Source organism: Sinocyclocheilus grahami, unplaced genomic scaffold (genome assembly GCF_001515645.1).
Source record: "Sinocyclocheilus grahami isolate Dianchi unplaced genomic scaffold, SAMN03320097.WGS_v1.1 scaffold75.1, whole genome shotgun sequence".
In the NCBI taxonomy this organism is placed as follows: domain Eukaryota; kingdom Metazoa; phylum Chordata; class Actinopteri; order Cypriniformes; family Cyprinidae; genus Sinocyclocheilus; species Sinocyclocheilus grahami.
Window position 1 is genome coordinate 428,923 of NW_015505254.1, and position 14,798 is coordinate 443,720.

The 14,798-nt window shown below is 35.5% G+C and overlaps 2 protein-coding genes across 2 annotated transcripts; one reads left to right on the forward strand and one right to left on the reverse strand.

The window, feature by feature from the left end:
* Nucleotides 1-1,760: 1,760 nt before the first annotated feature.
* Nucleotides 1,761-5,612, forward strand: LOC107585847 (transmembrane gamma-carboxyglutamic acid protein 1-like). Its single transcript, XM_016273005.1, has 4 exons — nucleotides 1,761-1,824; nucleotides 2,397-2,440; nucleotides 2,876-3,036; nucleotides 4,315-5,612. The coding sequence occupies exons 2-4, from the start codon at nucleotides 2,431-2,433 to the stop codon at nucleotides 4,786-4,788; spliced, it is 645 nt and encodes a 214-aa protein (XP_016128491.1). The 5' UTR covers nucleotides 1,761-1,824; nucleotides 2,397-2,430; the 3' UTR covers nucleotides 4,789-5,612.
* A 3,398-nt stretch (nucleotides 5,613-9,010) lies between these two features.
* LOC107585846 (oxygen-dependent coproporphyrinogen-III oxidase, mitochondrial-like) lies at nucleotides 9,011-14,550 on the reverse strand. Its single transcript, XM_016273003.1, has 7 exons — nucleotides 13,857-14,550; nucleotides 12,538-12,681; nucleotides 12,193-12,303; nucleotides 11,952-12,093; nucleotides 11,328-11,546; nucleotides 10,169-10,273; nucleotides 9,011-9,775 (listed from the first exon to the last, which is right to left on the reverse strand). The coding sequence occupies exons 1-7, from the start codon at nucleotides 14,389-14,391 to the stop codon at nucleotides 9,691-9,693; spliced, it is 1,341 nt and encodes a 446-aa protein (XP_016128489.1). The 5' UTR covers nucleotides 14,392-14,550; the 3' UTR covers nucleotides 9,011-9,690.
* Nucleotides 14,551-14,798: the final 248 nt, after the last annotated feature.

The window sequence follows — 14,798 nt, forward strand, 5'->3', positions numbered from 1 at the left end:
ACGTGCGTTTAGCCTGAAAATTCATAAATTGTTCATGATTGGAAAATCTGTCAACAAAGGACACCTGAAACTTCATAACACAATCAACAGCTTGGCCTTGCTAACAAAAGTCTATAACAGAAAAAAATACCACCCTTAATACATTCTTTGTTCAATTCACAAGATTTACACTCACATTCTTCCTTAACTCCACTGTGTATTAACACAGCAAGATTATACATCAAATTCAATTACTCTTTTCAATAAATCATGAATGAGCTTTTCATCTGAGCTTTTCAAAAATAATTCCTTCTGAGTTAAAATGAATGACTGTTGTTTAAAAGGTCAAAAATACTGGTTTGCCTTATCATTGCCTTATCATAAGGTGAATAATACATTCAGGATGTACAGACTGGCAGTCTCCAGTTGCCTGAAGGCAATGTTTTTTTCCCCCACTGCAAAGACATGACCGGCTCTTTCTTCTCTCATCTATTCAGGTCAATATAAGTTTTTTATTATTGTTATTATCAAGGGTTTAGTGAAAGGGACAGTAATAATAGAGAGAATGAGATACTGTGTGTGTGTGTGTGTGTTGCACTCTTTTGCCTGTCTCAGAAATGAATGTTTACTGATTTTCAGGACCATTTTTGTTAGCGTTATAAGTGCATTTTTTGTCTAACAATATAAGCAGCAAACATTAAATCAAGAGAAGTAGCTGTAAATAAAGCACACAATATTATGACACATTAAATAGCTAGAATACATTTTTAAAAACTGGACAGTGTTATGTCATACAGTTACCTACCTGTCAAGGTTAGATATTCAAAAATCAAACTTGCCTCAGTTATATAGCCACATTTAACAGCTTTCCCCTCTGAGTCTGTGAATACAGATAATAGCTCTGGATATATCTGACCTTTATGTATAGAATATAAAAGTATGTTTTAAGACATCATAGGCCAAATGTGCTTTCTAGCAACTCATCATTGATTGCCGATTCTAATCAGAGAGAGAAAAAATGATATAGTCCCCAAAAAGACATTATTCAAGATAATAGTGCAACAAGACACACACTGCGTTATAGTGAATCCCTGCTGATTAATATGTCAGAGAAAATGAGCAAGATTACTGTGATAGCAGTAGACGTGTCGGTCAACCACAATATCAGGGACAGTAAATGAGTCTGTATGTCCATCCCTAAACTTCTTTTGTTTATCTTAATAACTTTTGTTTAAATGTAATTACTTTATTACTGTATGCCTATTATTATTTATAATATATTTCATTTTATTCATTGATTTTAGGCTAGGCTACTTGTAGGCTACTTTTTACACGAAAAAAAAAATCCATTACGGAGCTATAGGCCTATGCTACATTTTTGATAGCCTACAAATGTACTCTTGAAGCACACTGACATTTAAATTAAATTTAAATTATGGAAAAAAAATATCCTATATAAAAACGATGAGATAAAAAGCAACAGTTAAGACCTTGTATACACGACCGGCGGAATAAGCTGTTCATCACAACTAATTAAGATTTAGCCTAACTAATGCATTAATATAGCTAGTTCACTTGTCACTGCGTTTTCTGGCAAGCAATTATTACATAAAAGCCGATATAAACATTACACATTCCTTCCTGTCTCACATATCTACCAAAAAAAGAAAAGAAAAGAAAAAAAAGGATTTACAAAAGAACGAATCTTGTTCTGTAATTACACCCCATACCCCGAAACCCGCGTCAGAACTATGTTCGTTCCTATCCAGTTAATTCTGACTCCTGACTGCGCATGCGCCAAATCAGGACTTTGGGACTAACGGTGTACGCGTTTGGGTGGAACGGGTAAACAGTTTTTGTTTATTTTAGTCATCTAATTTAAAGTCGCAGCCTTTTCTAATTATTATATACAAAACTTATATCTTCCGGCGCGTCGATGGTTATATTAATTTGTGCCGTTTTTATGTATAAAACCGCATCGACAAGCTTCAGTCGATAGTCATCACGTATAGGGAATTAATTAACGAACAATTTTGTATGCCTATCATGTTTTTTTTTTACGTTTTGAGGCGGCAGCTTTATGTTTGTATAGTGAAATAACAGTCGTTTTGTGCTCGTCAAAAACGTACCTGTTTTTATTCGTGTGCTGACAGTGGATGACTGTGTCCTGTAACGTTACATGCTAGTAAGCTAACAGTCCTTGAGCCATACAAAATGATTTATGTTTTTGGACAGATTTGTGCTGTTTATTGTGATTTAACATATGGACAGTGTCTTATGCCGGATTCCATGGAGAATATTGCTGTTGTTTTGACTTTGTTTTGAGAAAGTGAAAATGCTTGAGCACAAGTGATATACTGTAACGTTAAATGGGTGGTCGTTAATTAAATCTGGTCGTGTGTTCTGTCGTTCCCAAGGTCCAGTTTCCCTCTTTGAAAAGCTGCAGGAATCATGGGAGCCGGTGAGTCTTTTTATAGTCTTTATTTCTGCCAGAGACTGTGATATTTTCAAGGGTGCCGATTTGTGTTTCTTAACGTTGCCAAGATATGTAGTGGGTGTGTATGCTGAGCCAGCTTGTGATCACATGGATGTCACGTAAAGGTGATGCATCTTTCTGTCAGTAATTTCCCATTACTATTAGTCATAGATTCTCAACAGGGGTCTTGACCTAAATAGTGCTTCTAATATTTAATCCATGCCTAATCAGATAATTATGCATCACAATATAGCATCTGTTTTATTTCTCCCACTCTCAATGCTGAGGAATAGTAGGCTACTCTTTCACAAGCTTCCCTGTGCCTGGGAGGAACCGGCATTTCAAAGAAGTCTCATTTGTCGATCATAGCCCCCCTCCTTGTTTCTGTGCTGTATGCTTGTTTTTTTGTATCTCCGCCAGTGTTCCTGCCAGCAGATGCCGCGCACTCGGTGCTGCGGAGGCTCCCGAGAGCAAACTTCTTCTTGGAGGAGATGAAACAAGGGAACATCCAGCGAGAATGCAGGGAGGAAATCTGCAATTATGAAGAAGCCAGGGAGGCATTTGAGAATGACGAGAAAACTGTGAGTTTGGAGTAGATGCGTGCTAATGTTTTTGCATGAACTTGAACACAACTTCCTCTGTCATTCCACTCCGTGGCATTTCCTCTAGGCAGGAAGTGAGCATTATTGACAGGAAAGGCTCAGTGGGTACACATTTTCTCAGGATGGTTAATTATGCGTCATTCAGATCAGATGAAGGATGTTTGAGTTGTGTGCTTGTGGGCGTTTACACTGTTTATACAAAATAACAGAACAGTGATAAAGCCAGTATGTTTTTACGTAATGTGAGCACTTGTTGAGTCCAGGGTAGGGCTGGGTGATTTGGGGGGGAAAATATAATTATGTTTGTTTGTTTTTTTCTCTGACGATTGTGATTAAAAAGAGCACTACATGTTTGATGTGCTTGTTTGTAGATATGCACTCAAGCACATTTGGCCAAAAATGGTTTTGATAATAATTGTGAATATCATTTTTAAAATTGTGATGATGATAATTTGTACTAAATAAAAATATGAAATGAAATAATGAAAATCAAGAATTTAAGAAAAATAATTCAACAATAATTTTATTTTGTAGTAAAACTTTAAAATGACAAGATTAATATATATGGCACTCTTTATTTCTTCATTTTCAATCGTTAAACCGTCAAGATTTTAATTAGGTGTAAAACCTCATAGAGCCTTTCAGCCTCAGGCTTTCAGGCTTCCTTTTGAATCATGAATTGGAATTTGAATTAAAATTTGAATTGGAAGAAGAATTTTCTAAATTGTAACAAACGTAATACATTCTGGACAATGAAGTGTTCTTCCACCCTCGTCCACAAATGTTAATTTAAATAGAAAAACTGAATGCAAATTTCTATAAGGTCTCATTTCAATCTGTCTGTCATTCTCTCTGTCCATTTGTTCCTTAAACTTCAGGGCTTTTTAAACTTTCTTTAAAAGATTAGTTAAGATTCAAAGTTTGCCTTAACAAACTTTACAAGTTAAAAATGTATTTTCTCCATAATTTCTTTAATTTAACTCATTTATTTATACTTCCTACATTCTGAAATGTTTTGAAATGCAATTCTACATCATGTTTGCTATTTTAATTCAAATTCAGGAACTGAATTGTAGTTCAAAAGGCATTTTCAGGTCAGTTCTGTCACAGTCATTGCTTTGTGTTGGTGTGCAAAGTCTTGATGACATTGAAGGAGGGTGTGGTTTTTGTTTTCAATACAAACGAGTTTGTTGTGCTTATTATTTACATTTATACAGACTACATCCTTATCTAATTGTGTTTTTTTCACTCTTACAGAGGCGATTTTGGGAGGAGTACCAGCGTGAAAGTAGCCCCAGGCCTGGAGGACTGGAGTCCATCGCCGGTGGCGTTCATTCCCTGTACCTGATCTTACCCCTGCTGCTGGTTTTGCTGCTCATTGCTGCAGTTTCCATCACAGTTTGGAGATGCCACTCACGTAAAAGATCCCAGCAGAGCCCTGCCATTGGGCGCCCACAAAGAGACACAACCCTATCAGTGGTGTCAATGGACCAGTGGGGTCGGGACTACCATCCTGACATCAGTCCTCACTCAGAGATCAGTGCCCACAGTAGCCCTGCCTACCCAGGTGCTGACCTCACACCTGGGCGGGGCAGTCGGGGTGACCCGCCCCCTTCATACGAGGAAGCTGTGGGCCATACAGATGTACAGATTGAAGCAGAGCCTCCACCACAATATGAAGACATCATCAGTAACCACGGTAACACGGTTATCATCTCCCAGGGAAAGTGACAGATCTTCCAGGCATGTTATCCAGCCTCATGTAGGGATGCATTTTGATACCAATACTGTAAACCCTGTCATTCCTTACTCGCTGTGTCTCTCTTCTCTTTTATAGCTAATGTTTTTACGGGATGTGAACATGCTTTGGCCGTTTATTTTTAAGTACTAGAAGTATTTTTTTACAACTTCACTACTACAATGACAGGCTTTTCAACTCCAGCACTAGCAAAACAGCGAAACTTCTTTACTTAATGTGAAGAGAAAACAACTTATGCAATAACATTATTCTTAGTACCGTTACGTTGTTAAACATTGAATCGCTTTGATTTCAGAGATGTTCGTAGAACTCATAACAGCATGAATCCAATGACAAAGTACTGTAATGTCATTAGTCATTCTTCCAAGTTAGTAAGGCCTATGAGTGTCAGAACATCTTAGAAATGAACTGAATATTTGGTCAGTTGTGGCCTCTCATGGGACAACTAAATAATCAGTTTCAGAGGAAAAAATGCACAATATTTTCAGGAAGTTGTACATTTTAATGTTTACTGACATTCTGTACTTCAAGGTTCATTGTAACCTTTATCAATAGCCATCTAAGCTTAGGCTATCTGTCTAGAATTGCATAGACATCACTATGCAGTGGACTCACAGCCTCAATGAAATATTGATATTGGGTTGATTTTTCTTTTCCACTAGTTGCGGTGTGTGTTAGATTTGGTTAGCATGTTGGAAACATTTCAGCTAAATGGATAACCTGTTAACAATGTGAATTTGCTGATAATACATTGCTGATAACATTGACCAAACAAATTAAATCCTGATTTTATGTAGCATCGTAGTTGTTAATGATGAATCAGACTAAGTGGGCACTAAGTCAATGTGTGTGAGGTTTTGCATTTCGGAAAATACAATACTGAAAGGAATAGTTCGCTCAAAAATGAAAAAAATTTGCTGAATATTTTCTAACCCTCAGTCTATTCAAGATGTTGATGAGTTTGTTTCTTCAATGGAACAGATTTGGAGAAATTTAGCATTACATCGCTTGTAGTGAATGGGTGCCGTCAGAATGAGAGTCCAAACAGCTGATAAAAAAACATCACAATAATCCACATGACTGTAGTCCATCAGTTAACATCTTGTGCAGTGAAAAGCTGCATGTTTGTAAGAAACAAATCCATCATTAAGATGTTTTTACACCATTGCTTCTGGCCAAAATACCAGTCCTCAATCCATAATAAGAAAAATTCCAGTGAAAAATTCTGATGGCACCCATTCACTGCAGAGGATCCATCGATGAGCAAGTGATGTAATGCTACATTTTTCCAAATCTGTTGTGATGAAGAAATAAACTAATCTATGGCTTGTGAGTACATTTTCAGCAAATTTTAATTTTTGGGTGAACTATTCCTTGAACTGTTGTGTAAGTGTGGTTTGAGGTTTGTCATTTCAGTCGAGCCACAATGAGTTCAATGGCAAAACATGGTTGACTAAATAGTCTATGCAACAGTGCTTTCTTTTCTCTCCATAGCTTTGGAGCAATTTACATGGTCACAGTCTTGTGAAATTTGTTGTTATTGTGGCCAAGGATTAAATGGGCATATTAAGCATCCCAAGCTGGGAATTCTAGGACAAGCAAGATGAATTGTCCATTGTGGAGATAATTAATAAGGAGCAAGAAGCATGCTTTTTGTGTGCAGCTGAGTTGAGCTGTGTGCAGACTCTCTTTTAGATTGGTTTTAGGGTAAATAACTTGTGTTTTGTTTCTCTAACCTCTTAGAGAATGTCGAGAAATAACAATTATGACTACCTTTACCATGCTGGTTGTTTTTAACTGAATTCTGGTATATTTTGAATGTGTTGAAGGCTGTTTTTTTACACATGGTTTGATTGTTTGAAACAGTAGTTCGATTCAACCCTTTTGCTTTCACGTGGTTTTAGGTCAGAATTGCGGTATGTTTGCATTTACAATGCAAGTGCTAGTGGCAACTGAGTAACACTATAAATACAGTGTGCTACAAAGCATAACTCTCCTCCCACGACAAATGACATTTTGCTAACACTTTAACCTGACACCTTTTATTATATTATAAAGGTATTCATAATGTACATTGTAAAGCATTCTGTATTTTTATAAATAATTGTAACCAAAGTTCAAAAGCATTACAATATTTGCAGATTCCTTGTTACATCTAAAATTGGTAGTTTATCATGTTTTAATACATAATATTTTCAAAAAGTGTAACAATGAATAGGTAAGTATTGTGGTTACAATTATTCATGAGATCATACAGTGGATTTTAACACACGCACACACACACACACACACACACACACACACATATATATATATATATATATATATATGCGCACTTCAGGTAAAGTGTTACTGATTTTTCCTCTTGAAATGTCTCTTCAGACTGTTAAAAAACTATTTTGGATATTTGACACTAACTATCAGGTTGGGCATGTCTGTGTGTTTAACAGCAAGCGGACACCGTTTACCTCATACCATTTATTCCTGGTGTCTTTCTCAGAGTCTAGTTTTCACCTCAGGCCCAGCTACACTAAACAAAAACCAAGAGAATTTCAGATTAGGATCCAATTATGGGAACAAGCTGTCCTAGTCCCCTAAAAAATTAGAAGGAACAACTCAAGGAAATATTCAGTATTAAATATCAGAAAAGTGTGTGTGTGCGTGTGCGAGAGTGTGTGTGCGCGAGAGTGAGTGTGTGTGCAAGAGTGTGTGTGTGCGAGAGTGTGTGTGTGAGAGTGTGTGAGTGAAGGAAAGAGAACATAATGGAAAACTCAACACATTTGTACTTATTCAGTAACTATGAGTGAATGCACTTTTTAGGGCACCGACTGCTCTTTGCAAAGAAATATTAATTGATGTGTAAGATGTGATAAATTACTAGAGAAAAAATGGCTGACATAAATATGCAAGAAAATCCATCACCAGCACTAACTCAAGAAAGCTTTGTGAAAATCAAAACAGTCTCACTTTGCCTACAATTGTTTGTGTTTTTAAAGGTAATGTGAAATAAGACTACCGTCATTTGAAATACAGTCTGATTATGTTGCAAGTTTGGCAGACTTTGACTGATGTTGCTGTACATGTGCAGGCTGATATTTCTGTGGTAGTTAAGAGTGATTGTGGTGGTGTTTATTGCTTAAGCCTTACTCCGAGATGGTGTATAAATATAAATGTATTAAGAACAAATAAAAAGTTTTGTAATGATTGAGCTTGACTTTTATTTGTAATAAGTTTTTTTGGCCCTCACTCTTTATTCTTATACACTTAATTTATTCAACAAAGACACAGATAATTGATCAAAAGTAACTAAGAAGACTTAGAAATTGTTACAAATAATTGTTTCAACAACTGTTTCATTGTATTATTCTATTACAAAAAATATATCATGGTTTACACCAAAATATTAAGCAGCACAACTGTTCTCAACATTGATAAATCAGAGAATTTAAATTAATTTCATAATGAGTAACAAGTCATTATGTTAGAATGATTAATGTTAGTAATGGCTGCCAAACAAATTCAGGTTTGCTGTCACAGGACTGCATGTTTTTTTTTTTTTCAAATATATGAAATTTAGATTTTTTTTTTTTAATTGCAATAATTCACATCTTTATTGGTAGCATGAGATACATTTAAAAACAAAATATCTGACAAATCTAACAAACATTTGAATGGTAGTGTATGTGTAGTGTAGTGCATAATTTGCCATGCTCCGTTTTTGTATGAGAAATCTAATATTATAGCAATATTATTACGTTGTGTTATAATATTATGACTATATTATACATATCTAATGTATATAAAATGTACAAAGTCTTACAGTATTCCCTTTTAAATTGAACAAATCCAAACAGGTTACAAACTTCAGATTTAATGTACTTGCTTTAAAATTCAGTTTAATTTCAACATTTACTACCTGAATTACTTTGCCTCCATGCAAACAAGCACACAAAGGTAGTTCTGTCATAACTTATTAACTTCATAAAGTGACTAAATTGCCCAAGCAATGGACACAAAGTTTGTTTTGTTGCCTTGGAGACATCAGATGAATATTATTAACCATGCCTAATATAAACTTGAACACGTTTTTATATCAGGAAAAGTTATTAATAGCATCTCAGAACTGAATGTTTTTTTTTTTAGGTTTATGAACCCCTATACTACTTTATTGACCAGATTTATCAGTACACCAGATTAAACCACATATAAAAACTTTATTTTGTTTCGTAATACACAAAATATCAACATTATAATGTCCTGCGAATACTCCTAATTCTGATTCCTATTTTAATAGCTGTAAAAAAAAAAAAAAAAAAGAAGCACAAGGATAAAGATATGTTAGCACATGACAGGACACAAAACAACCTTGAAGTGAGGCACAAAAAAATTCACAGGGTAAGAAAAGCAATAATGACATGGTGCTTGCATTAGCACACGGTAAACATGACCCTAGACATACGCGATTAACACATCCATTCAAAAACAGCATACCAAAGCCATTACAGGTTTCGAATACACCAGTAGTCATGATTAAAGCAGTGCAAGCAGAAACAAAGCTGTAACTAAGTAACACTGTCACGGGAGTAAACACTGCATCTCCAGTGAATCCATACAGCCAATGGCAGTGATAGAGGGTTCATTACAGCCAAGCCAGTAATCGTGCAGTGCTGCAGTTAAGTCAGAAAAAACAATCAATGAGTCAAATGATGAGAATGTGTCCTGTCGGAGAAGCTGATTTTCTGTTTTAGTGACTGTTGTACTTATTGAAGTTTGGTATCACTGAGCGAATCCAGAGAAAAACCCACCCACCATTTTCACAATTCCCGTCTAATAATGCCAATATTGATGACTAGGTAAACTGGTCTTCCTCTCAATCAGATCCATTCTTTAGGGTTCCGTAAGACCTCCAGCATCTCGGCTTCCTTAGTGCCTTTTGTGGGCTCGTGCATGTACTCCCACCTGAAATGGAACATTTATGGCTAGTGAGTTAGTAATATTAAACAATAGATTAATACAATAGAGACTCTAAAGAAAGAAGTTTTACATTACTGTGTGTTTTTAAAAGGGTAATATGAGGAATCCCATTTTCCTTTGTTTGAGGTTATCATATTAGCTCATTTTTGGAGATGGTTGTGAAAATCTTCTTGGTGTGGAAAAACGTTTTACTTGTGTTATAAGTGGAGCTCACGGAAAACATGTAAAAAAAAAAAACATTTTAAAAATGTAACCTTTAAATTAGGCTATACAAGTAAAAAAGTTCACAAAATGTTATGATAAAAGCTAAAAAAGGATGATCCATGGTAACAGGCAGTAGCTAACATGCCAATGTTTGCTAAATACAAAGTCCTTTACCTAGCAGTAAGTGGTAGGGACATCAGGATGCTCTCGATGCGAGACCCAGGTGTGGCCAGGCCGAATTTCACCCCTCTGTCATACACTAAATTAAATTCCACATATCTAAGAGACACAAAGAGAGTTTGGTTAGCTGCTGAACATGTATATTTTACAGACATATACGGCAAACATCAAATTAAACTCAAAAAACTATTACAAATGTAGTAATAACTATGTATAAATATATTACTATATATCAAATATAGAATAATGATGACTATTGAATATTATTAATATTCAGTTATATCTGAATTCACATAAGATAGTATTTTAATTGTTTGTATATATTTGAAGATATTTTTTTCCATATGTAGGTCTGTATGTTGCTGGCAATATAATATTTTTTCAGCATTATACAATTTAATTATAAAAAAAATACTAACACTAGCTTCTCTAATCTTTTTGTATTCTATTTGTTTTCTTTTATTTATTATACAATTCACAAAAAGCAAAAAAAAGGCCTCTAACAGTAGCTTGCTCTATTCTTTTACTATTCTATCCGTTTTCTTTTTATTTATTATATAATTTTAAAAAAACTTGCTACGTGCATTGCGTTAGGCTAACTGAGACTTGTTATAGCACTTGCATATAAAAGTAAATGTAATGTAAATCAAAAAACATACTTATATACATTACTGTTCAAAAGTTTGGGGCTTTTAAAAATGTTTTTGTAAGCAATGTCTTGTGTTCACCAAGGCTGCATTTATTTGATCAAAACGCAATAAAACAATACAGTTGTGAAATATTACAATTTGAATTTTGTTGTCTTTAATATATTTCAAAATATAATTGACCCCTATAATTGCAAACCTGCATTTTCATATCTATTACTCCAGTCTTCAGTGCCATATGATCCTTCAGAAATCATTGTAATAAGCTGATTTGATGATCAAGAAACATTTCTTATTATGTTGAAAACAGTTGAGTGCTGAGTGCTGCTCAGTATTTTTGTGGAAATCATGATACTTTTTTCAGGATTTGTTGATTAATAGAAAGTTTAAAATAAACAACAGCATTTATTTGAAATATAACTTTTTTGTAACAACATTTTTAAATATATATATATATACTGTATATAAATCACTCTACATCAGTATGGTCTCCCTCTTTAACCAACCTGCCTCTCCTGACTTGCTGCCAGTCCATCTCCTCAGGGGTAAAGGAGTCGTTTAGGTGTTTGTTTACAATGGGCAGGTAACAAGGCACCACAGTTTTAGCGCAGCTCTTCACAAAATTAAAGACCTCCTCCTGATTGGGGGAATCCAAATCATCAAAAAAGATCCCACCAATGCCTCTCGTCTCCCCTCGGTGACGGATGTAGAAGTAATTGTCACACCTTGAGAGAAAAATAAAATACTGGTGCTAATCTAATATTTAAGGAAAAAAACTATTTAATCACAGATTTAATAAAATTACATTTTAAAAATTTATAAAATAAAATACTAAAATGAAGTACTAGCAATCAAAGATTTGAAAGACTCTGTCTTTTAAATGAGCATCTGTCTCATTCATGATAAACTGAAAAGAAAATTAAAGGGATGTCTTTAAACAAAAGTGTTGACTCCCAAAAAACTAAACAAAACAATAAATGCTGCAAATAATGGGAAATCTTATCATTGCTGAACAGTTCAAATCCACCCAGAAGATAAAACGCTCATCCACCACACACACACATCCTCACACCCATAACAGCTGTAACACACCCCATTCAAACGACACACTACTGGAATGAGATTCCTACCACTTTTTGAAGTCTGGGTAATACTTAGGATGGTGCTTGTCACATGCTTCCTTCAGAGTCTTGTGGAAATGGGCGGCATCTTCCAAATCAATATAAACAGGAGTGAGATCCGTTCCTCCACCAAACCACCACTGCTTTGTGCCTGTGACAAGGAGTGAGATGGATAGAGAACATGGGTGGTGGTCACAGATAACAACATCTCTCTTCTCACAGCCTCGAATGACTTGGCAAGAACACTCACCGTCTCCTTCCTCAATCTCAAAGTATCTGTAGTTGAAGTGCACTGTGGGGATGTGGGGGTTTTTTGGGTGTATGACTGAACTCACGCCCATGGCACAGAACGGCAGCTTCCCTGGAACACAGAGATAGTGCTAACCAGTGAAAACAATAAATTAAGCATCAAGTCACGTCCTCTCAATAACCCTCAACTCCATGAGGCATGACAAATCTTCACAGTAAACGCCTTAAGACCACTGACGGTTCAAACTAATTCCAAAATTAAAAACTAGAAGTAGAACCGAAGATATAAGGAACTGCTTTCAGTCACACTCTGCATTCACCTCGAAATAGGAAGTCAGTCTCTCACCATCTTTCCCTTTCAGAACTTTTCCACGGCTGCGCATTTGCTTGGCGGCCTCTTCGGTGAGGTTCCCAAACACCACGGACACGTTCACACCCGCTTTCTCAAAAACCTTCCCATCTTGCATCACACAGCTGATGCCACCACCACCTTTATTAGACACAAGAGAAACATGCAATTGGGTTTGTTACAATGTAACACCAGCACAAATCTTCTAGCTAATATTTAATGTATGAATGTTTCTGTTTTATAGCTGAACAAAGCAAAATCTAAATCTTTCCATCACCTTGTTGGGAATCACTGATCTATGGAACGATTAACTTCTTTATATAGCAGATTGTTATAATATATAATAATAAAGCACACATCTTTGTCACAATAATAGCTTAATAATAATTAGAATGCAACAATAAAAACCTAAGATGCATTACGATTACGAATAGGCAATTATGTCAAAATGAAATGTTTCGAAATAAGCCTGACACTTAACCAATTACATTAAGGTTTTAAAAATAACATTTGGAAAGTTTTTTTTTTAATATATATATATATATACGCTATGGAGGTCCATTTCTGATTTTGATACTGGATGATAAAATGACTTTATAAAATTCATAAAGAGATGGTAGTGTATATAGTGCATTGTAAAGGTGCATAGTACGTCATTTGAGACAACTTATATGGCATAATTAAGAAATTAAAAAGTAGAAATTATGACAAACTGTTCAAATTAAGACATAAACGATGATGACATAAAAAGTCTAAATAATTAGATAAAAAGTAGAAATTACAACAAAAATCATCATGACAGAGTCAAAATGATTAGATAGTGATAATTGTGACAGAAAAAGCTGAAATTATGAGATTAGTCATTATAATTATGGCAGAAAGTCACAATTATGATAAAAAGTTATTAGATATTGAAAATTATTATCGAATATATTGAAATTATTAGATATAAAGTCAAATTTATGTTATAAAAAGTTATAAATTCACCAAAATATCTACTTGTGTACTTTTTATTTCAGAATTTCAACTTTTATTTATTTATTTTTACCAAAACATGATTTTTTTTCTCCCACTTATGTGGTGGAAATGGCTCCCATATACCTGTAGACCCAAACATAAATTAGGACTTTGGACCATCATGTTTGCTCTACTTTATCTAAGCCTTGTGTGCCACTATGTTATCGTAAATATATTTGATGTTTTACTCATAGCATCACTGAAAGTGTTTTTTAAATGAAACACACATAGAGAAAATCATTATAAATCAATAAAAAAGTCAAAAGTTATATTAGTGAAGTCAGCAGAAATGAGCTAACCTTCCTTCCTACTCCATCTGTCCACCCTGAACGAGCCTCCATCCACCTCCTCAAGGGCTCTACAGAACGCAGCCTGTGTCTCCATGATGAGCATCTCCATTCTCGCAGACATCGCGTCTTTCCTCTGCTCTAAGACCTTGATGTCAGTGACTGGTACAGACATGAACGACTTGCATCTCTCGCGTATGTTCCCCTCTTCTTCTTCAACCTTGGATATCTTCGTTGCCATCTCGGCCCGCTGAAAGTGACTTACACCTGCCGTCAGGACCCCGGTGACAGCTGCTGCCCCAGCAGCCAGAAATACACCGTACCGTCCGAGTAAGATCCTCCCCGGCGATGCTTGAGACATCTGTCTCGTTCCTGCTCTTATGAATGACCATTTTCCTCCCAGAAGAAAGGCACATTTACGGAGGGTAGAGTAACGGGCTACGAAAGAGTGGAAATCAGCTGTACCATGCGCAGAGCGGGACACTTGGCACAGTCTTGCTATTGATCTCGCTGAGCTGTGTATTGTGCACAAAGCTATAGAAGTCATTTTGTCTACTGAGCGACAACAACTGTATCGGTCCACGAGCTACCAGTTGATAAGAGGATCATAAATGGGTGTAAACTGTAAAGTAACTATATGCAGTTTTGCACGTAGCTTCTCCAACAGTTCTGCCCGCGGAGGCGTGTCGTGACTTTTATATGCGAGTCGAGGTGTATTATGGGAAATTGAGTTTTTCTCCTATGAACTGTGTTTTATTTAATATTGTAGGGACTACATTTACCATAAACGTGAAATACGAGCTATTCGTGATACTTCCGAGATAATAAAGGAATAAATATTTTAATAATGCCAGGACCTTAAAATGATCATTCACACTCTGTCATGTTATAAATACCTTTTAAATATTACTATTAGTATAATAATGTTAATGCACAATACTTGTTGTCTTTGTG